The following is a 25959-nucleotide window of genomic DNA, read 5'->3' as shown; positions in this document are numbered from 1 at the left end:
CTTCAGTGGGTGACCAATCTTGGGCTACAGGGTGATATGGCTGCTGACAATCAAGTTAATCTTGGATACTTTTCATTTCTGGAAGAGGACGCACTGAGAGGAATAAGCCAGAATTTACCACAGAAGAAGTACGCAATGTGAAAATTGTAGTAACGCCACATTTTTTTGTCAGTAACTAACGCTGTTGTAACTGGGGAAACGATAATTTGTTTGATTACTCTTTACTGAAAAAAAAACTGTCTGAAAGAAGTAAGTCATATACACCTAGAATGGCTTGAGGGTGAGTAAATCATAGCATATGCCAAGGACTTTTAATTAATCCCCCCATACAGTGGGGAAAATAATTATTTGATCCCATGCTGATTTTGTACATTTTCCCACTGACAAAGAAATTATCAGTCTATAATTTTAATGGCAGGTTTATTTTTACAGTGATTTGGCAACATTTGATCCCCTATCAATCAGCAACATTTATGGCTCCTGGGTGTCTTTTATACAGATAACAAACTGAGATTAGGAGCGTTGTCTAAAAGGTTATTCTGTGTATAAAAGACACCTGTCCAAAGAAGCAATCAATCAATCAATCAGATTTCAAACTCTCCACCATGGTCAAGACCAAAGAGCTGTCCAAGGATGTCTGGGACAAGACTGTAGACCTACACAAGGCTGGAATGGGCTATAAGACCATCGCTAAGCAGTTTGGTGAGAATGTGACAACAATTGATGCGATTATTTGCAAATGGAAGAAGCACAAAATAACTCAATCTCCCTCGGTCAGGGGCTCCATGTAAGACCTCACCTTGTGGAGTTTCATTGATCATAGGAACGGTGAGGAATCAGCCCAGAATTACACGGGAGGATCTTGTCAATTATCTCAAGACAGCTGGGATCATAGTCACCAAGAAAACAATTACACACTACGCCGTGAAGAACTGAAATCCTGCAGCGCCCTCAACGAAGCTCCAGAAAGCACAAGTACAGGTCTGAAGTTTGCCAATGAACATCTGAATGATTCAGAGGAGAACTAAGTGAAAGTGTTGTGGTCAGATTAAACCTCTTTGGTATCAACTCAACTCACCGTGTTTGGAGGAGTAGGAATGCTGCCTATGACCCCAAGAACACCATCCCCACCATCAAACATGGAGGTGGAAACATGCGTTAGGGGTGTTTTTTTGCTAAGGGGACAGGACAACCGCACCGATTCAAAAGGACGATGGATGAAAATGGGTTGTGGATGGGTATTCCAGCATGACAATGACCCAAAACACATGGCCAAGGCAACAAAGGAGTGTTTTGGGAAGAAGCACATTAAGGTCCTGGAGTGGCCTAGCCAGTCTCCAGACCTTAAACTTATAGAAAATCTGTGGAGGGAGCTGAAGGTTCGAGTTGCCAAATGTCAGCCTCGAAACCCTAATGACTTGGAGAGGATCTGCAAAGAGGAGTGGGACAAAATCCCTCCTGAGATACATGCAAACCTGGTGGCCAACTACAAGAATTGTCTTACCTTTGTGATTGCCAACAAGGGTTTTGCCACAAAGTGCTAAGTCGTGTTTTGCGAAGGAGTCAAATACTTATTTACTCTCATTAAAATGCATCAATTTATAACTTTTTAAAAATGCGTTTTTGAGATTTTTTTTGCTGTTATTGTGTCTCTCACTGTTAAAATAAACCTACTATTAAAATTATAGTTTGATCCTTTCTTTGTCAGTGGGCAAACGTACAAAATCAGCAGGGGATCAAATAATTATTTTCCCCACTGTAAATGTTGTAAATACCTCCATGAATCAATTTCAGTCTACTTGTTAACCTAAAACATTCAACAGTTATTTAAAAGACATCACTGCTTTCGGTAAATGTGACACGGGTCTGACCAAAGGCTTCAAGGCTTCCTTGAACTAAGCCATTAATTTAGCATCCTTCACACAACCTAACCATTATTCGAACTCCATACCTCCATTGTCTGATCCTGGAACGACATGTTATACTCCCCACGGATCCCTGTCAACAGTTATTAAAACACCAGACAGAACAACTAGAGCCTTTGGTCTTGTTCAGAGGCCAATACCGTCTGGATGTGTGGGACAGTCTTAAAGCATTTTTCAATTTACACCAAGGTTTGTTAAGAGTGTATGACCCGCAACTGAATTGTTAATCTAAACGCCTCAAGGGCGATTATGAGGTACCCGGCTAAAAGGAAAGAAACACAAAACCGCTGACTACACACATGCCACTGCTGAGAACTTAAGCTCTCTGGCACAACATGAAATCTTCCATTATGTTAAAAGTTCCATAAGGAAATATACTGAACCAGATGCTGAAGCAAACCGACATTACCGCAGTGGAAAGAGATGTCTAAACGCAACGAGAAAACACAGTCCAAGCTTTTGACAGACGTTATCATGGTGCTAGGCATGTGTGTGAAATAGTCCTCTGGGTCTCAATGTACACCTCAAATGGTCCATGATATTTTACAGACTATTCTAACCAATGGAATTCATCTGTGGAAAGAGTGATTTTTTTAAAGACATCCTAAATTCAACATCCACTGGTGAGATTAGAACTAGAAGAACGTTCAATCCTCCCGAAGTCCAAACTTAACAAGATGTACGCAACAGTAATCCAACATGAGTTAAAACTATTTTACTTCCATGATGCAACAGAATACTCAAAAAAAGTATGCAGGGAGGGGCTTAATGTAGTTTGAAAGGATGGGATTGAATTTGGGATTGACTCGCTGGCGTCATCTGCAAAGGAAAGCCATTTCAGAGGTGGAGCAAGTGCTTTTATTTTGATGAAAAACACTGAAGATGGTCTTTTTCCTTTGGATTCATGTATACTAATGAATCATGCGCAATTAGGACCAGAAACACGTATACAGAAAGTTCACGCACAGCCAGTCAAACAGTGAACAGTCGCAGCTGTTCATTCCAGCTGGTTGAGTCACTGAGCTCCGGTCATTACCTGATGGCAAGTCAAAACATCCTACGGTGCTGAAACATCTTACGCCATTCATTTCACACTACTGTTAAATGCTCTTTTGATCTACCTCTCATAAAACTCATCTACGTACAGTTTTTATGTAAAACATTTGTGTTCTGTTCAAAATTATCCCACATACACTACAATTTTTAGGTTACTTACACTACTAATTTTGTGGATGAGATGAGATGTTGCAGTTGGTCGTGTAAGAAGCTGGATGTGTTTGTAGTTTAACATCTCAATGCGTAAACAAAGAAAATCTGGACATTGTTTTGTTCTAAAAGCTCTGGAAAATAACTCCAGCTCATCTGTTCATCTGCTCGTTTGTCAGCACTTGAACGGAAAAAAAGCAAAAAGTATGAAGTAATTTCTGCTCATTAAAGACTACGTGGAGTTTCTTCAAAGTTTTTTTTTTACAAAAACGTCAACATTTGAAGAGCATGAAGAGATTTCAGCTGTCAGATGAAAAATTCCTAATATTTTACTCGCCTCCATGTCATCCAAGATGTTCATGTCTTTCTTTCTTCAGTTGAAGAAATTGAGGTTTTTGAGGAAAACATTCCAGGATTTTTCTCTAAATAGTGGACTTCAATGGGGATTCATGGGTTGAAGGTCCAAACTGCAGTTTCAACAGAGCTTCTAAGCACTCTACACAATCCCAGCCGGGAAACATGAGTCTTATCTAGCGTAATTTTTGGTCATTTTCTTAAAAAAATTGTGCACATTTATACTTTTAAACCACAAATGCTCGTCTTTACGTTTAAACTGCAAACAAATAATTACATTTAAGTTATTAGAGTAATGGTAATGGATTTGCTATTAGTTTAAATTTCAACTTAAAAGTTTAAATGTAATGGAAACTCTTTACGTTGTTTTCAAAACCTGGTAGCAATTTTCAAATGAAAATCTGGATTGTTTTATTCTGAAAGCTCTGGAAAATCACTCTCACAGCTAATCTGTTCATCTGCTGTGTCAGCACTTGAACCGAGAAAAAAGAAAGAAAAAGAAAAAAGTATGAAGTCATTTCTTCTCATTAAAGACTACGTGGAGTTTCTTCAAAGTTTTTTACAAAAACGTCAAAGTTTAAAGAGCATATAGAGATTTGCAGCTGTCCAGTAAAAAAGCTGTCCAGTAAAATTTCCTTATATTTTACTCACCTCCATGTTATCCAAGATGTTCATGTCTTTCTTTCTTCACTTTCTTCAAATTTTTTGAGGAAAACACTCCAAAACTTTTTTCTCCAAATAGTGGACTTCAATAATGATTAACGAGTTGAAGGTCCAAATTGCAATGCAAAGTTTCAATGCAGCTTCAAAGCGCTCTACACAATCCCAGTCAAGAAATAAGAGTCTTATCTAGCGAAACGATTGGTCATTTTCCTTTTTATAAAATTCAAAAATGACAAACTTATATACTTTTAAACTACAAATGCTCGTCTTGCACTAGCTCTGCGTCCGTGACTTCACTCCTTAAGTAATCACGTTGGAAAGGTCAAGCTTGACATTGGTGGAAGTACTGACCCAGTGTTTACAAAGCGAACGTGCAAAGAAAGTCAAGCGCCCTTTAACAAAAAAAGGTAAAACAACGTTAGATGATTTTGAAGTCTGAGGAGAAAATGAGTTTTTCGCCTTACCCTACCCTTCTAAACGTAAGCACATAGATGACGCCCTAACCACGTTTAACTTTTCCAACGTAATTATGTAATGCGTGAAGTTGCCGACGCGCATCACAGAGCAAGTGCAAAACGAGCATCGTTTCGCTAGACAAGGCGTTTATTCCTCGGCTGGGATCGTGTAGAGCTGCGCGGAAACTGCAATTTGGACCCTCAACCCGTTGATGTCCACTATGTAGAGAAAAACTCTGGAATGTTTTTTGTAAAAACCTTCTTTTCGAGCGAAGAAAGACAGACACGAACATCTCGGATGACATGGGGTAAGTAAATTATCAGCAAATCCTAAACAGTAAAAATATAATAAGTAGTTACAGAGCACATAGTGTTCACTATCACCATCTGCCAAACAAATCTTCATTATCATTCATTCAATTTTCATAAACCTTATTATACAACAGTTAAGTCATGCAAAGCATGATTAGCTTCCCTTGGAAATATTTGCACTGGCGGAGAGGGATATACAAAGGAACCGGCCAAAGTGAGTCTGGTTTGATTATCAGCTTCTTGTTTGAATCACAGCCATCTAGCTAATCTTTACTGGTTTCTTTTGAGGCACTAATGGACAATAGATGTGATTTACAGGAAAGCTTTTGAGCATACCAATCTAATTATAACGCGACTGCTTGACCACGACCCCAAAACTGAAAAGCAGAGTAAGCTGAGATCTTTCTTCTCGGCTCAACGTGCCCACCCTCTGAAATGGGAGATGGGCTGTCTTACTGGGCAGCAGGGGGTTGACTTGACTTGAAGACCCATCTTAGAAAAGCCTGAAAACCAGTCCAGACGTCCTCTCATCACAACAGTGTATGCATTAACAGCCTATTTTCTGCACTTACATGAGACGTTTTTACAGAGACGTTAATGACAAGCCAGATGCCCCCTCTTTGTTTGAGTACAGTACCCTTTCTAGCCTAGTAATTAGGTCGCACAAAATCACCAAGTTCTGCCTGAGAGAGGCAGTATCTTGTCACGACCCTCAATTGGCTAAGTTTCTGAGACAGAACTGGAGAAGTTCTGCCCGAGCGAGTCCCGACTAAACGCTAGAGCAGCCCCTGTCTGTTTTTGACATTTATCAGCGTTCTTGCTGCGGAGCAGACGCACACACACTTCTTGTGTTGCTGGCAAATCCCACAGCTTTTGGGGAAAGAGCGGAAATATTTGGCCTCACAAAACCGCCCGAAACCAGTGGTAACGTACGAACGACTCTCTCCTCTCTTTCAGCTCTCACCCTCAGTAATGTCGTAAAACACTTTTTGTACAACACTAATTGTTTTCGTTTTCCGTCTGCGGGGTGCATGTCACATTTTTATGGGTTTCTAGATTAAACCTTCTCGTTGCATGCAGTTTGGAGCTTCTTCGCTAAACAAAGGCGTTTGCAGCTGGAGTGACGACAAATGTCTTCGGAAATAGCTCTGTCTCATTGCTGAAGCACGAGCGTACAGCTGTGGGACTGTAAAAGTGCTTATTGCTTTACTGTACCTGGTTTCCATTATAGCGTTGAGAGAGGGGGACCCCATATGATACACACCCCTCTAGGATGTTTTTACTCACGGCAGTATATTTGAGCCCTCTCGTTCTCTGTCTAAGCTGTAGCTTTTATAGATTCTTTCCATCTGAGCCTGGTCATCCTAAAGAGCTTAATTAAAACGCTATTCCCCCTCGTCTACATTTCTGGGGTGGTTTTTTTTTTTTGCTCCATCTCACCGCAGCTCTGATTTAATGCTATCCGTATGCCTTTGCCTGAGGGTCGGAGTGACGTTTGTAGACGCCCCTGTACACATATCAGCATTGCCCAGCTGTTGATTTTATTCTTGTTTTCTATTACTGTAAGTCGGGGTAACCGGTGTCGTCATCTTTTCCTTGTCTGGCTTGGATATTTAAACACTGTGATGCAAGTAACAGATCTGTATAAAAAAAAATCTGATTCTTCAGCATGTAAACTAAATCTTTTGAAACAGGAGGCATGTGATCATTAAAAAAAAAGCATTCACTGATATATTTTCAAGTAAAAGATAGCGGAATGGTAACAGAAACTCTTTACGCTTTAATTTCTGAATTACGAATCAATTATTTGTTTTAGTCTTGTAAACTAAAACAATTCACTGAAAAAAATCAGACTAGAATGTATAATTTCTTACCATTCGGAAATTGCTAATAGGTTTTAAAAACAACGTAAAGAGTTTCCATTACATCTAAACTTAAACTGAAAATCATTCCACTAAGAATTTAAATGTAATAATTTGTTTGCATTTCTGAAGTTTGAATTTACTGATTTCAATTTAAACCAATAACAATTCCATTACCATTCTGCTAATAATTTAAATATAATCATTTGTTCGCAATTTTGAAGTTTATATTTAAATATTTAAACCAATAACAATTCTATTATGATTCCGCTAATAATTTAAATATAATAATTTGTTCGCAATTCTGAAGTTTAAATTTGAAAAAGTAAAATTGAAACCAACAACAATTCCATTATGCTAATAATTTAAATGTAATCATTTGTCTGCAATTCTGAAGTTTAAATAAAAAAAAATATTTAAAATTATTTAAACTAACAAAAAATTCCATTACCATTTCGTTAAGAATTTAAATGTAATAATTTACATGCAATTCTAAAAGTTTAAATTAAAAAAAAAAAAATTAAACCAACAACAATTCAATTACGTTAATATTTAAAATGTAATAACTTGTTCGCAATTCTGTAGTTTAAATTTAAACATCTAAATTTAAACTAACAACAATTCCATCCCGCTAATAATTTAAATGTAATAATTTGTTCGCAATTCTTAGGTTTAAAATTAAACATCTAAATTTAAACCAACATTTCCATTCCGCTAATCATTTAAATGTAATAATTTGTTTGCAATTCTAAAGTTTAAATTTTAAAATTTAAACCAAAAACAATTCCAATAACATTCCACTAACAATTTAAATGTTAAATGTAATAATTTATCCGTAATTCTGAAGTGTAAATTTAAATATTTAAATTTAAACTAACAACAATTCCATTACCATTCCACTAATATTTAAATGCAATCATTTGTTCACAAAGTTGAAGTTTAAATAAAATGTTAATTTAAACTAACAACAATTCCATTACCATTCCGCTAATAATTTAAATGTAATCATTTGTTCGCAATTCTAAAGTTTACTTTTAAATTTAAACTAACAACTCACAACCAATTTGTACTTATTTTACGAGGTAACTAATTCACACAAATTCGTACAACCTCATACAATTTTATACGATTTGTCCAGACCCCAGTGACGGTGGGGTTAGGGGTAGATCATTCGTACAAATTCATACGAAATTAGCCACCTTGTAAAATATGTATGAATTGCCATGAGATCAGGATATAAATGTAAACATTTGTTTTGAGATTCGGAAACTGCTACCAGGTTTAAAATTAAGTACAACGTAAAGAGTTTCTGTTACTATTCCGCTAATTTTAAGTTCTGTCATTAAAGTCTAGATGGCGCAGTCTGATAGGTTCTAACTCAATCTGACATAATGACATCTTAATCACATGGCACAGCTGATTGGTTTCTTTTAGGGCTGTCGCGATAACCGCAATATCGCAATACCGCGCTATTGACGTGCATAACCGCAGAGGAATGCAACAACCGCAGCAACCGCGATATTTGCCTGTTTTCTTTTTTCCTAAGGATTTGCCCTTCTCACTTAATGCCTGTGTGCTGAATATTAAATTAGTAATAAGTTAGTAATGATAACATAATGTGTTTATTATGAGGCTCAGTAGATATGCACTTAACAAGCCTAAACAGACAGCGAATGAGAGAGAGATCGACTGACCATGTGCGATTACCTGCGTCTGTCTTTCAGACCGAGTCAGGTATGTATGTGAAACTAGCTTGTCATGTCCAAGGAAAGTGAAATCTCTGTCTTAACATCGATGCTCTGCTGGTCAGCTGAGCCTTTAAAAGTGGCGATTAAAGTTAAAATGATTTCAACTTCGTGTTTCATTACGTCTCTCTTTGAATAAATAAGCGTTTTTGAACATTTAGTTGAATGAACGGATTAAAGACTTACTCAAAGATAGTCTCTTGCCTCCATCTTGTGGCGTAAAAATGAAACTGCACTGACTGACAGCTCGCCTAGAACACGCAGGTGAAATACTGACAGAAAGTCTCTTGTCCTGTCAGACTCGAGGGTGCGCGCTAACTGTTGTATATACGAAGATTTCAGATGCAAAGCCTCTAAATATGTCTGACATTTTTCTTCAAAATTTGCATTTCTTTCTGGCTAGGTTTCTATGTAAGTACTGTTTACTTCACTTCATGTATCAACGCGAATTGGTTTCGGTTTATTGATTTCTGAATATGACCTTACATTGTAACAGCCTACACACAATTATATATATATATATATATATATATATGGCGGTAATACCGCATACCGCGCTACTGAGCCACTCAAAATTACCGCAAGGGAAATTCCTTAACCGCGACAGCCCTAGTTTCTTTTCCTATCAGCAGCCAATGAGCTTGCAGCTTAACATTCAAATACTTGCTGTAGCAGTTACAGCACACTTCAGAAACCCTCCACCTTCCCCAGCTCCACCTGTATAGATCTGCTACAGAGTGATAGCAGATGTTTCGAAAACAACGAAAAGAGTTTCCATTAGCATTCTGCATATTGAATGGTAATAATCTACATTAATAACTCACAGATTTATTGAACCAAGAACCATCTCTGAGACATCTGACTCAAGTTTTTGACAAATCAAGAACTGATGCATTCAAGGATTTTAATGATGATTTAAAAGTTGCTACAACATCCAAAAACGTTTCTCAGCCAAGTTGCAAATTATATTTAGGTTCTAAATTGCTGTTTTAATGAGCTGAATTGTGGCTCCAACAAACTAAACCGATTGAACTGACCATAAACACTATTAATAAAACTTGGGGAAAAAAACCCAGAATGAATAGCAGTATGTACGCACATATGGCGTTATTGGAACGTTTTGGGATCATTTAATAGGGCACACTGGAATAGCTGGAGTCACTGGCATTCATTTATACAAACTTTTCTAAACAACAAACTTGTGTAAATGATCTGTAGTTCCCGTCAGTACAACCTGAGAGTCTAAGCAACATCGAAACCAGGTCTGTTCTTACTAAAATCTCTGCTATGATTGTTACATTTGAACACAATACTTAAAACCTCCTGCAGTCCACTAAACACTACCCAACGCACACCCAAATAACAGTTTTACTCTTTACTCTTACAGTAAAGGTGTTAAAGGCTAGTATTCCTTCAAAGCCGTCTGGCTCTGCAGGGTCAAGCTGTTAAAAGCTGGATCACCTGTGATGCCGTAACTTATCATTATGGAAATGTGTGCGCTGACAGTATACATTAACAGAGTTATATGAGGAACACGTAGAGCTGAGATGCCTCTGTTTTATCCCACAGGTTTCAGCCATGAGACTAAACCTGATTCTGTCACTGTCACTCCTCGCCTGTCTGACCTTCAGCCTCGCGAAAGATCAGAGACGTCCCTTAGCGCGAGGTAGGAGACGAGGCGTTGGACCAAGACGAGCAAGAAAACAGACATCTAATGAGTTGCAGCAAGGAAGAACAGCAGAAAGCAATGGACAAGATGGATCTATTTTCATCGAGTCTCACAAGAGTACAAAGGAGGCAAAGCCAGACTACGAAGTGGCTTCAGGTCAGTGTTGAAAAAGTTACTTTGAAACAGTAGTTTGTTAATGTATAAACTATTCGTCTTTTAAATCGGTCCGTTCTTTGAACAATGACTAGTTGATGCAACTTTTACTGTTACTAAACACATAGAAATCAGCCGTACAGATGATGAAAATGATGTCTATTGTAAGCAAAGAGTAAATGCATGTCCATTCCTTTCCTTCAAGTTCAAAAAAAGTCAAAAATTCAAGTATACATTGAGAGTCTTCAAGTAGCCCTACAGTTTAGGATTGGAGTGGATAGTTAACATGACATAGTGCATAACCATTCTGCCCAAGGTGGTAAGTCAGTTCTGAACACTGACCACATGATTATACACTAGCAACATGTGACAGTGTGAACCTGCAATTCCGAAAAACACAAACATCCGCTTGCACCACAGTGAAAGCATTAATGGTGCCACCAGCTTTCACTGGTAAAAGAAGCAACACGCTGTCTTTATGCCAATAACAAAACTGTAATCCTTACAAATGAAAAGCCAAAGAAGTGAGTGAAAAACAGCATATATGTGGTCAGTAAGACCCCGTAAAAACAAAAGAATGAAACACTACTTCCCAGTAGACCAATTTGACTACTGTATTGCTTGCATGTGACTGCTGAGATCCCGGGTACATGAGAATTTAGATGTAGAAAAGCTACATATTTGGCTGGAAAACAGTGTTGCGATAAGCTAAAATGTGAGCCTGGACCATAAAACCAGTCGTAAGTAGCAATACATTGTATGGGTCAAAATCATTGATTTTTCTTTTATGCCAAAAATCATTAGGATATTCAGTCAAGATCATGTTCCATGAAGATATTTTGTAAATTTTCTACCATAAATACATCAAAACTTATGTTTTGATTAGTAATAGGCAATTAATTGCTCTGATTTAATGATTTAGTCACAACATTTTGCAAACTTCACTCAATTTAGGGTGTGTTCACACTTGTAGTTCGGTTTGTTTGGTTGATTTGGTCTGGACCAAAAAGGAAAATGATACATTTGGTTCTGGTCCGCTTAGCGTTCACACCGGCATTTTTAGAGTGAACCTAAAGGCATAGTTATACACTCACACCAGGGTTCGGGTGGCAGCGTTCACACTTACTCAAATCAACCGCACTAACAGAGCAATCGCACCAGAGTTAGTTTCAATCGAACCAAACATGACAAGTGTGAACACACCCTAAGAGAAGTCGGACTGAAAGTGCTTTCTGCAGTGACCAAGCCTCTTAGCAGCAGAAATTGTTATGGCTCGGGGAATGTTTTCTGCGGCAGGAGTTGGGTCTCTTATACAGATACATGGCAGGGTGAATGCAAATGTTTATCAGAAACTCCTTTAGCAACATGCAGTTCCTTCCCTGCAAGCATCTCCCAATCAACCTGGAAAAAGGAAAAGGTGTGTCCAATTTAAAGCGGCGCTACGGGTGTACCCATTCACTGATCGTTCTGCTAGGTTAAATACACCTAATACCATCTATTGGACTTAGTCCAGCTTATTGTTGCGTGTATATGATTTGCACAAAGAGCTCATAAAAGGCACTTCTTTCTCATTGCTCCACGTTTGCCCTCTGCTCATTTTGTCTTAGACGCACAGTATCGCATCTTGTCATTACTTTCTGTTTTTGAATGAATGAATGAATGAATGAAGCATTTATATAGTGCTTTTATTGTGTATTGCCATACACCCAAAGCGCTTTACAATCATATGGGGGATCTCTCCTCAACCACCACCAGTGTGCAGCATCCACTTGGATGATGCGTCGGCAGCCACAGTACAACGGCGCTGGTGCGCTCACCACACACCAGCTACAGGTGGAGAGGAGAGAGTTATGGAGCCAATTCAATGAATGGGGATTATTAGGAGGCCATGATTGACTAGGGCCAGTGGAGGGAATTTGGCCAGGACACCGGGGTTACACCCCTACTCTTTGCGAGAAGTGCCATGGGATTTTTAATGACCACGGAGAGTCAGGACCTCGGTTTAACGTCTCATCCGAAGGACGGTGCCTTTTACAGTATAGTGTCCCCGTCACTATACTGGGGCATTAGGACCCACATAGACCACAGGGTGAGCACCCCCTGCTGGCCTCACTAACACCTCTTCCAACAGCAACCAAGTTTTCCCAGGAGGTCTCCCATCCAGGTACTGACCAGGCTCAGCCCTGCTTAGCTTCAGTTCGTTTTTCGTTTTTGGTTCGTTTAGAAGTATTTGGTCTGTGTCACATTCATTTTTCATTCAAACCACATCAGAGTTCGGTTGGAAGTGGACAGAGACCCATCTTTTTAGTGCTTGTTTGGTGCGCACCAGGGTTCGGGTGGCAGCGTTCACACTTACTTAAATGACCCGCACTAACAGCGCAATCGCACCAGAGTTCGCTTTAATCGAACCAAATATGACAAGTGTGAACACGCCTTTAAACTCAATTTCACCCCAAAATTAAAATTTTCATCATTTGCTCATCCTCAAGTTGCAAGAGTTTTCCCTTCTGTTGAACACAAAAGAAGATATTTTGAAGAATGTTGATAACCAAACAGTTAAAGGGATAGTTCACCCAAAAATGAAAATTCTGTCACTAATTACTCACCCTCATGTCGTTCCAAACCCGCAAGACCTTTGTTTGTCTTTGGCACACAAATGAAGATGTACATGTGTTGTGGTTCTGTCATTAACGTGTCGAAAACTGACATAGAAGAGAAGAAATTATTAAACAAAGTCATTATTTTTGTTTTCTTTGCGCACAAGAAGTATTCTTGTAGCTTCATAACATCACGGTTGAACCACTGTTGTCGCATGGACTATTTTTAACGATGTCCTTACTACCTTTATGAGCCTTAAACGTGGTAGTACTGTTGCTGTCTAAGGACGATCAGAAAGCTCTCAGATTTCATTCTTAATTTGTTTCCCAAAGATGAACAAAGGTCTTCCGGGTTTGAAACGACTTGAAAGTGAGTGGGTTCCTGAAAGGTTGTATATTGATCAAATTTTTTTCTTGTTTGGATACTTATTCCAGGAAAAACGGAGCACTGCATATTTAGAGGCATCACCATGTACGATAAAACTGTGTGGTCTCCAAAGCCATGCGTGAATTGCCTGTGTGCCAGCGGTGAGGTGGTCTGCGACAGAATACTGTGTCCCGCCCTGCGGTGCCAACTCAAATTTCAACCAATCGGAGAGTGCTGCCCAATTTGCATTGACCCAGGTTTGGAAAAACATGTGAAGTTACAATAATATACAGCGTTAGAACCGCCAGTATATTTTGTAGAGGTGCAAACCTCGATACTGGGCTTAATTTTTAACAGCAGAGTGGTTAAAATCTATCCTAGAGCACCACTTGCTGTTAAAAACTGTTACAAAGCTTAGAATCGATTCTAGAGAGAATCGTGATGCTTTCGGAAAATCGAATTAAATTGATTTATCAGAGCACCCCAAATATTTTATATATGAATTGTGATGTTTGATCTCTCCTTGATTGATCTCTCCAGTTGTAGACGCCCCTGAGTTTTCCGGCGACCCTCCTTCTCCCAACGATCTTGGCGATCCTTTCATCGAAATCTCACAAAGCCAGAGAGATCAGAAAGAAAGACTAAAAAAGGACGAAGAGAAACGGATTCGCAAAAAAGACGCTGAACGCAAGCAGAGGAAGAAGCAGAAGAAAGAGGAAGCCGAGAGACAGAAGAAGTTAAAAGAGGCGAAAGAAGCCAGAGAAAAAGAGGAGGAGCTAAGGAGGCTACGAGAGGAGGAAGAGGAGAAAGCGGCGGCGGAAGAGAGGAAAAGACGGATGGAAGAACAGCGGAAAGTTGAGGAGGACAGGACTCGTAGGCTGGAGATGGAGCAAAGAGAGATGATGAGAGCTCTAGAAGAAGCAGCCGAACGTGCCCAGGAAGGACTCCGTGGAGACGAGGCCACTGAAGACGAGGACGAGGTTTGGTTGAGAGGGGATGTTTTCCAAATGCCAACAGTGGCACCAACGAGAGCAGCAGATCCTCCTCTCTTATCTATCCAAGAGCCAACTGAACCGGGCGAGGAAGAACATGAACTGGGTGAACAAGGAGAAGAGGAACCAGAAGTAGTCGAGGAGGAATCGGAGAGGGTTACCACACTGCTGCCTCCAGGCTGTTCGATCTCTGACGTCATTGTCACCTGTGAAAACGCTAAACTGACGGGGATACCTCCACTGTCCATCCCTGAGCTCAAATCACTCAGCCTACCGGGTGAGGAAGGTCGCATCCCCGCGTAACCCCATTTACAGGTCGTAAAGCGATACAGGTTCTGTAATGGAAATTAGATCACTTTCCTAAGACACATGCAAGAAATTAAAACTAAATTAGCAGATACGCCAGTATTTACACAGTCCACGTCCATGTATACAGATCCCAGAAAGGCTGATTTTGATAACTTGTCATGCATTATGAAATTACAGGCAATGAAATCAAAACCATCCCAGCTGGAGCATTCAATGGCATTCCCAACTTAGAGTGGATAGACTTGGGGAAAAACAAGATAGTGTCATCTGGCATCGACCCACAAGCATTTAAAGTAAGTTAAAAATACACGTTCACCACGTGCTGCATTAACAAACACATAAACACCCATTTGGCAAGAGAAACACTGTGACCACCCAAATGATCCAACTGCAATTTTCTTGCCTTTTTTCTAATCAAAATTGCAATTGTTCAGATGATACAACATTTACATTTTGCACGCTTCTTTAAAACACCACACGTGGCCCGATAATAAATGGCTGTGTTGCAAAAAATGGTGCACGTTCACGTTGCATCAAACTTTGTGTAAAGAGATCTTAAAAGATGTGCTGTAGTTGAAATTCTTGAAAGTCTGCTTAGTGTAGCCAGATTATAACAAGTGTAAATACTCTGACTGTTGACAAGAAATGGACCGATTCAGAGTGTAAATTTGCCAAATTAGACTGACATGTACACAGATTTTTTAAGGATCATATGCAGCATTCTGGTAATTGGGATAATGTACTTTTCCACTGCTGCCCTTTTGTTCAGAAATTCGTATGAGTTACTTCATGTCTTCCAGTTGAACTTTAGTTGATTTAGAGAAGCAAATGTTTCTTCCATAACAGTTTAAAAGCTGTGCATAACAGTATAATCTGCAAACCTAACAGTGCTGGGCTATACTTTTCTCCAACATTGTGCTGTTCACAGCCATATGGCTTTTACAGAAATCACAAATCCTACTCTAATACAAACACTATACCAACTTGTACTTGACACTTGTAGCCATGCTTTTTTCACGCAGACTTTCAAATAAAAACAAAATTCCTTGGCATGTGTTCAAGACAAACAACCACTGGTATGCTATGCTAGTGTTTCCTATTTTCACTGCACTCCAACCAGTAGAAATATGGCCATCATATGAACAAAAGAAATATTGAGATATATATAAAAATGTATACTGTACCCAGAGTATGCACTAAATCATGAAGTTATTAGGAGTAGACGGGCAGTTTTAAGCATATTTCATAAAGTATTCAGAAGCACAGTATAAAAAAAAAACCTCAAATTAGATATGTGAAAAAGAAAACACTTACAGAAACTTCCAAGTTATTGGTGTAAATCTGGTACCAATTTCTTTCATTAGATGACAAGCCCTATTTAACTGGCATCATTCCTCCAATTTTCACTGAGATTGCAAGATGGTAGGCCGCTCTAAGGTGACTGAAACACTTCGTCAGGAGAGTTAGTCAATCCAAATCTTTAATTTCACAAATATTGCAGGTTTGACACTGATTCATTTAAGTCTTATAAAAAGACAAATAAGTAAGACAAATGCATGAGAAGACAGAATAATCACTGTACTCTCAATGGGGAATCAGTTCAGCACTGCAGCTGGAAGTGCTTGCCAGTTCAGTGCTGAACAGGGTTCGGATCTTTCTTGGAATTTTTAAAGGGTTAGTTCACCCAAAAATGTTGTGATTAATTACTCACCCTCATGTTGTTCCAAACACATAAGTCCTTTGTTCATCTTTAGAACACAATTTAAGATATTTTTGATAAAAACCCAAGAGATCTCCGACCCTCCCATAGACAGCAAGAGTCCTACCATGTTCAAGGCCAAGAAAAGTACCAAGATGATGGACAATGTAGTCCATGTGTTACGAAGATAAAGGACTTACGAATCTGGAACAACATGAGGGTGAGTAATTAATGACAGAATTTTTATTTTTGGGTGAACTGACCCTTTAAGGCAGGGGCGTCAAACTCCGGTCCTAGAAAGGCCACAACCCTGCAGAGTTTAGATGCACCCCTAATTAAACACACCTGATTCAAACAATCAAGTCCTTCAGGCTTAATTGAAAACTGCATAGTATGTGTGTTGGAGCAGGGTTGGAACAAAACTCTACGGCCTCCCAGGAACTGAGTTTGACACCCCTGCTTTAAGGGTATGTTCACACTTGTAGTTCGGTTTGTTTGGTTCATTTGGTCCGGACCAAAAAGGAAAATTATACATTTGTCCTGGTCCGCTTAGCGTTCACACTGGCGTTTTTGACAGCGAAACTAGTAATACGTTCACAACCTCATTGGTCGGGTTTGAATGACGTATATTTCTTAAATGTGCATTTGACTTAAAGCAACACTGCGGGTGTATGACATCCAAGTACCCATTCACTGATCGGTCTGCTGATCGTCGCCTTAAGTCAAATACACGCAATGCCGTCTGCTGGACTATGCGCGCTCATTGTTGCGTGCATATGATTTTATTTTCACCACCTGAGAACACACAAAGAGCTCATAAAAAGGAACTTTACCTCCTAGTTGCTCCATGTTTGCCCTCTGCTGTGAAATCATGCCGCAAAGCAACGCATCTCATCATTACTTCCTGTTTTTGGTTCGTTTAGAAGTATTTGGTCCATGTTGCGTTCATATTTCAATCGAACCGCACCAGAGTTCATTTGGAAGTGGACCAAGACCCATCTTTTTAGCAGTCTTAGTCTACTTGTTTGGTGCGGACCAGGGTTCGGATGGCAGCGTTCACACTTACTCAAATGAACTAACAGAGGAATCACACCAGAGTTCGTTTTAATTGAACCAAACATGACAAGTGTGAACACACCCTAAGAGAAGTCGGACTGAAAGTGCTCTCTGCAGTGACCAAGCCTCTTAGCAGCAGAAAGAATTAAAAAGGCTAAGCTCAGCTTTGCTGAGGAGCATGTTGTGTGGAGAGAGGAGAACTGATCCAAAGTTTACTTTAGTGATGAAAGCAAGTTAAATTTAATTGGGTCTGATGGGAAACATTTTGTTCGGCCTCAAACTGAGGGAAGACTGAAGCCGAAGTGCGTAAAGAAGTCAGTGAAAGGTGGAGGAGGAAGTGTCATGGTTGGGGGAATGTTTTCTGCATCAGGAGTTGGGCCTCTTATACAGATACATGGCAGGGTGAATGCAAATGTTTATCACAACATGCGGTTCCTTCCCTTAGTCGCTTCCTTGGCGACTAAGTTATGGCTAAGAAACTCACTACAGTTACCAAATTATGAAAGAGAATGAAAGAGTTGACCAAGATCACACCAACACAGTGTGAGAAACTAGTGATGTCCTGCGGCTGCAGATGTACTGAAATCATCCAAAACAAGGGCTTCTACACTTCCTACTAATTTCTGACAGCTGTAACTTCTGTATCTTCTTTCGTGCTCCACAAAAAAGTTTTTTTGTTGAAATGCCTTGGATATTTTGCCAAACATGTTAGTTGAACACTGGTATACCTACAGACTGTTATCTCATTTTGATCTCCACTATAATATGATAGAAAGATATATTCGAATATGGATTCTAAACAACTGCTCGTTCAGTTAACTCAGGGATTGATAACCATGAAAACGTGTCTGTAACAAAAGATAAGTATCCCAAGCACTGCCAGAAAGCCAGAGTCTGGAAAACTGTCACTAACGGATTCGAAAGCATATTGTATGTGGCCTTTATTTTCGCACCTAAAGATTAATGACGTGATTTTTATGTAACTTTATTTCGAAGGGTCTTAAATTCCTGTCTCGCCTGTACATGGATGGAAACCTTCTGGAACAAATTCCCTCTGAGCTCCCATCAACACTCCAGGAGCTCAAGATAAATGAGAACAATCTAAAAGAAATTGAGGAAAACAGCTTTGAAGGTAAAACAGTTACCTAAAATTGCTACGTATAAAGGTTAGCATAATTAGGACATCTATAAAAATACTGACATTTAAGCAGTTAATACTAGCATGTAATGTTCCTTACCTAATGTTCTACTATGAAATCACAATATTTTCACTAATTGCTTCATAATTCCTGGAAGGTCTCCGCAGTCTGGTTACTTTGGAAATGGAGGGAAACTTGCTTAGCGAAGGTAACGTGAATCCACAGGCCTTTAAGCCCCTCGAAGAGCTGACTTACCTTCGGATGGGCAGAAATCATTTCCGTACTATTCCTCAGGGCCTACCTGCATCTCTTCTGGTAAGTTTCGAAATGGAGAACTACTTCTGGCGTCAAGGAACTTCGAGAAATCTGGGTTGCTGTCAAACAACCTTGTTCATTTAATTGCATACAAGTTTGTGGGCTATAAACCAACACTGGTTTTACAGTACCTGTGGGGAACCAGTGGCACTTAAACAGCAATTATGGGAAGCCAACCCTCAGAGTAATTTGAAGCTGCTCAAGTCAAATTGAATTGCATTGTCAAAGTAACAACTGTTTCTGTTTATTTTACTCAATGAAGCAAACTGTACAATTTACTTCATTCTCTCTGACATTTAGGAGTTGTATCTCGAAAACAATCTGATTGAAGACATCTCTGAAACGGCATTCAACCACACCACAAACATCAACGTCATTGTGCTGAGGCATAATAAATTAGACGAGTCAAGCATCGCACCTTTAGCCTGGATTAATCACAGGTGTGTGTCCTCAAGAGGTTTAACAAATAAAACCAATGTTTAGGCAAATATCGCTCACTTTTGCTTCATAAACAGCCTACTTTGCATAGAAAAAGAATGCAAATTGAAATGGTTGACATTTGGTTCCAATGAATTGTTGGTGGTTAGAAAAATATGTTTTTGCTCTGAAAGATTGCATGCTAAAAGTGTTTAGCCCAATAGTCCTTTGGAAGAACTGAACTCGCTTTCTCACTGTATCTAAAAGGAACCTGGAATCTATAGATCTCTCACACAACAAATTCTACCTGGTTCCATCCTTCCTGCCGAAGTCGCTGGTTCACCTGGTGCTGGTCGGGAATCAGATTGAACGCATTCCAGGTTATGTGTTTGCACACATGGAGCCTGGCCTGGAGTACCTCTACCTCTCTTTCAACAAGCTAGATGGTGATGCTATTGAGCCAGAGTCCTTCTTTGGCACTTTTAACTCTATGACCGAACTCTGTCTAGACCATAACCAGCTTACGTCTATCCCCATGGGAGTTAATGAGATGACAACGTTACATTTCCTACGATTGAACAACAACAAAATAAGGTACACTGCTTGCCTCCTGCAAAGAGTAATGAGTTTGTCATAATTTCCTGTGATGTAATGGTCTGTGACCCTGACTATGTGTTTAGATTTATATAGCACAAATTAGATACCTTCAAAGCGACTCCAGACAATTTATCTTGGAAAAAAGTTTGTTTTCCTTCCCAATTGCCAAAAAACTTGTTTTGATTTTAAGGTTTATGCTTGATACAAATAAAAACAACTTCCCGGTTTAGTAAGAGCAGGAAACTTAAAGGGATAGTTCACCCTAAAATAAAAATTACCTCAAAAATTACCTCATGTCCTGGCTCTTCCAAGCTATATAGTGCAACCTGATCTCATGACGAAAATGTACCTGAGGGAACTTTTTCGCAAGATGCGAAATACGTACCACCATGTATGTTTCGTGACATTTTCGATGTAAAAGCGTGCTTGGTTTTTGTCCTCGGAACAGATGAACGTACATATGGTATGTTTTATGTGACGTTGGTTTTGTACGCGTCACCACAGTTCTGACTTGAAATGTCCATTAAGTGGCGCTATAACTCTAATGCTCCGTGGCATTTTAAAATAACGTACAATGTGCACTACAACTAAACCTATCCAATAGTATGAACAAAAAGCAAAAAGCAAATGTGATGTAAAAACGCAATGAACTTATGCCGTTTTAGCTTGTTTTTCGATCTCTCAGCGCTTTCATTGTAAGTATGTTTTTCACGGGTTTCGTACCCAAGGATTCTGCATCCTAAGTCCAATTCTGTGACGGCTGAGCTACCAAGCAAGCTTGTTACGTCCAGAAAGCGAAACATATAGAGCTGTAATCATAAACATGTACGAAAACAATCACAAGTGCTCGCTGTTTTACCGCCTCAAGGGTTTATTTCTGTTGAAAACTGCAGTGATATGTACTTATTGGTACATATTTTGCATCTTGCTTTCGTCATCAGATTAGGTAGTTATAATGGCAGTGAATGGCTGTTGAGATTTTGAAGTCCAATAAAGTGCATCCATAGGAATCCAGAAAATCAGAAAAATGTCCATATTTGAAACTATACGCCGTAATCTCCAGCTTCCACCATCGTACGCATGTTTACAAGAAAGTGGCGCTTCAACAGATGATAGAGGACGAAGGTGAATGTGGTGTGCACAGGAGAGAGTAAGGCTGGGCGATATGGAGCAATAATTCTATCTCGATATCTTTACAGGATAAATAACCCCCCAAAAACTACTGCAAAAACAAATATGCCAAATACCAAATATTGAAACTCAGAGGTAGGCAGTTCAAAACAAAGTGCTTCTGCGAATTTTCTTTTAATATATAAATAAACTATTTTAATTTTTGGCAAACAAACAGAGGTTTACTGTTAAAATCAATACATGGAAGAAAAATTATATTCAGTTTAAAACGTTTAAATAATAATTGTAGTATTTTTTTCTACAATTAAGTGGTGAATCTTGTTTTATGTAAATTATTTAAATAGGAATATATAAACACCTACATTATACTGTACAAAAGTAATAAAAGACTATTGTTCTGTTTCATGTTAAACTGTACTTTTATTTTGACAGGTTGCCGTGAAGTTTCTGTGTGTACAGTATGATATGATGCTAGTTTTCTCAAATGAAACAGTAAAAGTGACACTCACAGCAGCTTTGGAGATTGAGTCTATCCGTTCATGTGAGATGCAAATGCCAAAAATTTGCGGGAGCTTCAGGCGTGCTTCAGGATACGTGTAGTAAAAAAAAAAAAACGCGTCTCCGCCATTCATACATGCAGAGGCAAATGGAACATGCAGGATTCATATTAAAACGCTCTTTTTGCATTTCAGTTTTCACAGACACTAGTCCATATCACGATTTGAATTAAGTGACAGACCAACTTTTGATTTATTAATCCAAAAATCAGCTAATTCCGTGACATTCCTCGCTATAGTAAATTCCGTTTTTATGAATGGAGTCCGCGATCCATTCCATGTTTTCGCAGAGGAGACATTGTAAACGCGCGACCATGAAGAGACAAAAATGACATGCCTTCGTGTAAATTAGATAAATAACATAAGGCAGTTTAGTTTGTTTAATAAAAGAACAATGTATATCCCTGTTCTATAGAAAAGATAACCTTAAATGACTTCTATTGGGATCTGGCGCTATATCGAAAATAAAATGAACATGACGTTCAAGGGGGGCGGGGGTGCCGTTGGGGGGGCGGGCCTTAAAACCAAAGTATCTCCATATAATGGAGCCAGTTGTCCTTTTTTTTGCGACGAGTTCTGTAGCCTCCGGGCTGGTTGCGGGCGCCGCCATGTTGAATGAGACGACAGGCGGAACAGAAGCAAGGAGGCGGGGGCGAGCACAGCACAGAGAAGGCAAACAAGCAAAGTGGCGAAAATTAAATATAAAACATTATATCAATATATACGATATGTCAAAATTCATATCGAGTTTAAAAAATATCTTGATATATTTTAAATATCGAGATATCGCCCACCCCAAGGAGAGAGCAAAACAAAACACAAATTAGAAGTACAAATGTCGATATAAGCCAAGAAGAGACTGTTTTTTCCAGTAAACAAAACTTGGTTCTTGCGAGACTAGCATATCCTCACCAGAGCTTATGCTACGCCTACATCCTACGTCATCTGCTGGAACGCCACTCTCTCATAAACGCATGTACAACAGAGCCATGTGGAGTACTTTTTATGATGGATGGATGCACTTTATTGGATTATAAAATATCAACACTCATTCATTGCCATTTTTGGAGCTTGGAAGAGCCAGGGCATTTTTTAATATAACTCCAATTGTATTCGTCTGAATAAAGAAAGTCATATACTTCTAGGATGGCTTGAGGGTGAGTAAATCATGGGGTAATTATTATTTTTGGGTGAACTATCCCACTAATCCAACTTTATATCTAAACCTAACGAATACTTTACTATTAACTATAAATAAGTAGAAAATCAGAAGTTCATAGTTAATAGTGAGAATTTGTGTTTTCATAACATGTAATCAACTGGCCATATTGGAGGCACTGAACGTAAACAATGCCATTGATTCGAACAAAACTTGCATATTTTGCTGGTTATTGCTGCTAAAAATGGTCAACTATTGTCATGTACTAATTGGTCAGACCGGGAAAAACATTTGGTGTACTATAGACTGCCAAAAGTTATAACAAATCAAAAAGAAGAGTGCAAAAAACTGAGAAATGAAATGCGTTTGTGGTTGGCCAAACTGAACCAGGATTTCCAGGGCAAGAATCCATGTTTGTTCTGATCATTTCCGGTCAGGAAAGTGAAATGTTCGGCTAATATCTTAATTAATACAGCTTGTACGTATCTTTACCACCTATTAACTTCAGTTTGTCAAAATATTGCGTGTTTAGACAGCATAAATTAGCAGAACAACGCATTCAGTAGCATGTTAACCCTGTAATCCATGCTGTTGTTTACATCCGAGTATTGCCAATATGACTGCACATCCAGGTAACTGACCAAACATAGGTGCAAACTCTCTGAAATTTAAATATCATTTTGTTGTAATTTATGTAAAACTTTGAGATCCTGAGTGTTTTTTATCCAACAGGCACATCTCAGAAGACGCCATCTGTGACCCCATGAATGTGGACGACTCTCATTTGGTCGCCGTTCGCCTTGAGAACAACTTCCTCGACCCCCGGAAAATCCCACCCACGGCTTTCTCCTGCGTCCGCTCCTACTCAAGTGTTGTTCTAAAGCCTCAGAGGATTAAGTAAAGGCAATCTTGTGTGCTATTATTATAAACCACTAAAGACCGTACACATAAAATCTAATTTGATTTGTGAAATGTGCAGTTATCATGAAATGATAATAACTTTTTGTCCTTCCCCCTCAATTCAATTGCTTTGAATCTCTGTTTGGCACCTTGGTGTTTTGCTTGTATAAGCTTCCATTTATAAGTAAGATAAGACTGAACATGATTACTGCCTTGAGGATCATGGCAGAACGCTGTCGTTGTCCGCGCCTGTCTAGACGTGTCTTCTTAGGATGCATGAATCAAGCGTCCAACCCTTCAAAAGGAAAATTGTAGCAGACTATGACTTTGTTTTCTATGTTGAGATGTCTTATTCTTGTCACAACAGTATTAAGTTTGCTTGTCGTGGTGAAAAAAAAAAAACTGAATGCATGGCTTTTCTGAAGTGTTTATGTAAGAAAGCTGCCAAAATCAATCTGCTTACATAATGCATTTTTGGTTACTAAGACAGGACCGATAAGGAGGTTCACTACTGAGAGAACTGTTATGCGTAATTGAAAGATATCTACATGGTTCAAGTCATTTAAGTGACCAGAGTTTTGTATTTGCCTAGTTTAGAATTCAGCGGGAAAGCTTGTAATGTACTTTTCTATTCACATTATCACTTATTTTACCTAAATGTGAGTGTTAAATTAAACCATCACATTAGATTTCCTAAAACGTCTTTTGTGTGTCTTTCTTGAAATATCCCAGTCATAAAACATCTGTGCTCTATAAACGTTGAACCCAAGTCCTGTGCTAATTGGAATCGCTGCAGACCGAAGCACATTAATGACCCCTGTAAATGATCTGACTATGACATCATAGTCTTCCGCTCCTTCGGAGATGCTTCTGCGTTCTCACTCCATCATCGCAATGTGGACGATTACTTAAAAATGCCTCTGAGGTTGAATTGGGGTTTTGCTGATTTCAGGCTACGACTAAAAAGAAGGGAAAGAATAAACAACAAAAAGAAAGCCTGGAAGGGGAATCATCTCAGAAGCTTTCCGTGAAGTTATCCAATGACTCAAGTACCAGTCACATGGCTTTTGTTTAATCTTATTTTGAGGGGTAAATAATCAACAGCTGAACCACCCCCTTCTTGTGTCTGGGTACAGTTAATTCTTGCTCTCTATTTAGAGGACAAGCAAAGCTTTGGAAATCCGCCAACATATCTCAAGTGTTTGCAAGGTCGAGACATTACCAACGGGATCCATCATCCATGCATCGCAACAAATACGGCCCAAGGCATGAACAACAAAAGAATAAGAGAAAGATTTGAAGGAATTACTGGCATTACATCACTCTTTCTGAGACATGTAAGCACAGATAAATTTCTACCAGTCCTGAACTGATTCACTCTCACTTGTACAGAAAATAAGCCTTAGGCACAAAGCCATTTTTTAGTCAAAATCGAGTAAAAGAAACCTGGAATAGATTGGTTTTTTTTTTATCCCTATCAATCTGCTTTGCACTGAAACAGCACTGTTAAAATTACTAATGACCTTCTAATATCTGCTGAGTTCTCATCTCACAATTTTTTATTACGGTCCATAATTTCAAATCTTCTGCTTGGTCTCTTTCTCAAGGTGTTCCTCAAGGCTCTGTCCTTAGACCACTTCTGTTCAATATTTATGTTACCCTTTTATTATCCATAGACATGGTCTCAGCTATCATTGTTATGCCAAAGACCTGGAAGTTTTCATATCAACTTGCTCCATTTCTGCTCTTCCATTTGACTTGTAAAATGCCTATACTGCGACAACAATATTTGGTTACATAGCAATTTCCTAAACTTAAATTATGATAAAACTTTATCATAGTATTGGTATTTATCATCTTGCTCTCTTCGGTCAACTGACTACTAGGGCTGTCACGATTTCTTGATTCAATTTGAGTACAAAATCCTCGATTATATTGAGTGAGTATATTGAGTAACCGGGAGAATACCAAAAGTGGCAAACAGCTCAAACTTCATCTCTGTGAGTTTGGGTTTATTATAACGTTCATCTGGGAACGCAACGTGTGCCATTTCATCAGATTTGTATGGTAAATAATTTATAAACCTACACAAACACAGGAGAATACATCAATATCTTTCTAAATATGCTAACTGTTCATCACGTTTTCGAAACAAAGCTCAAACCTTTTTATGTACACATTTTGATGTACACGTATTCAAGAAATTACAGTAGCTGTAGCATTTCTGTCATAAAGGAATGGCCAAATATTAAAGATTGAGTGGACATTTGACTTAAATGTTGTTTAGTCAATATTAAACAAGGATTAGATCACACAGCAATGTGTAAAACAATCTTAAGGCCGTTGTTATAATGCATAATGTATGTTAGCTCTATTGTCT

At 38.9% G+C, this 25959-nt stretch overlaps 2 protein-coding genes across 4 annotated transcripts in view; one reads left to right on the top strand and one right to left on the bottom strand.

Moving 5' to 3' along the window:
- Positions 1-25959, bottom strand: part of cenpp (centromere protein P) — a 79202-nt gene that overhangs the window by 8451 nt on the left and 44792 nt on the right. The window lies entirely within an intron of this gene.
- ecm2 (extracellular matrix protein 2, female organ and adipocyte specific) lies at positions 5577-24278 on the top strand. Of its 2 annotated transcripts, none has more exons than XM_073844115.1 (10): positions 5577-5844; positions 10092-10347; positions 13377-13565; positions 13849-14577; positions 14787-14902; positions 18361-18496; positions 18661-18818; positions 19119-19258; positions 19503-19829; positions 23412-24278. In XM_073844115.1, exons 2-10 carry the CDS (start codon positions 10101-10103, stop codon positions 23578-23580), a joined length of 2211 nt encoding a protein of 736 aa, XP_073700216.1. In that variant the 5' UTR covers positions 5577-5844; positions 10092-10100; the 3' UTR covers positions 23581-24278. The 2 variants fall into 2 exon arrangements, with proteins under 2 accessions (XP_073700216.1, XP_073700217.1); XM_073844116.1 differs by having other exon boundaries at positions 5578-5839.

The sequence above is a fragment of the Garra rufa genome, chromosome 7, assembly GCF_049309525.1.
Source record: "Garra rufa chromosome 7, GarRuf1.0, whole genome shotgun sequence".
In the NCBI taxonomy this organism is placed as follows: Eukaryota; Metazoa; Chordata; class Actinopteri; order Cypriniformes; family Cyprinidae; genus Garra; species Garra rufa.
This window is presented reverse-complemented; position numbering and strand designations above follow the sequence as displayed.

Coding starts and splice junctions, on each gene's coding strand:
- ecm2 (XM_073844115.1), top strand. CDS start 10,101: ATGAGACTAAACCTGATTCTGTCACTGTCACTCCTCGCCTGTCTGACC. Junction 14,903..18,360: donor TCGACCCACAAGCATTTAAA/GTAAGTTAAAAA, acceptor TTTATTTCGAAG/GGTCTTAAATTCCTGTCTCG. Junction 19,830..23,411: donor TTGAACAACAACAAAATAAG/GTACACTGCTTG, acceptor TTTATCCAACAG/GCACATCTCAGAAGACGCCA.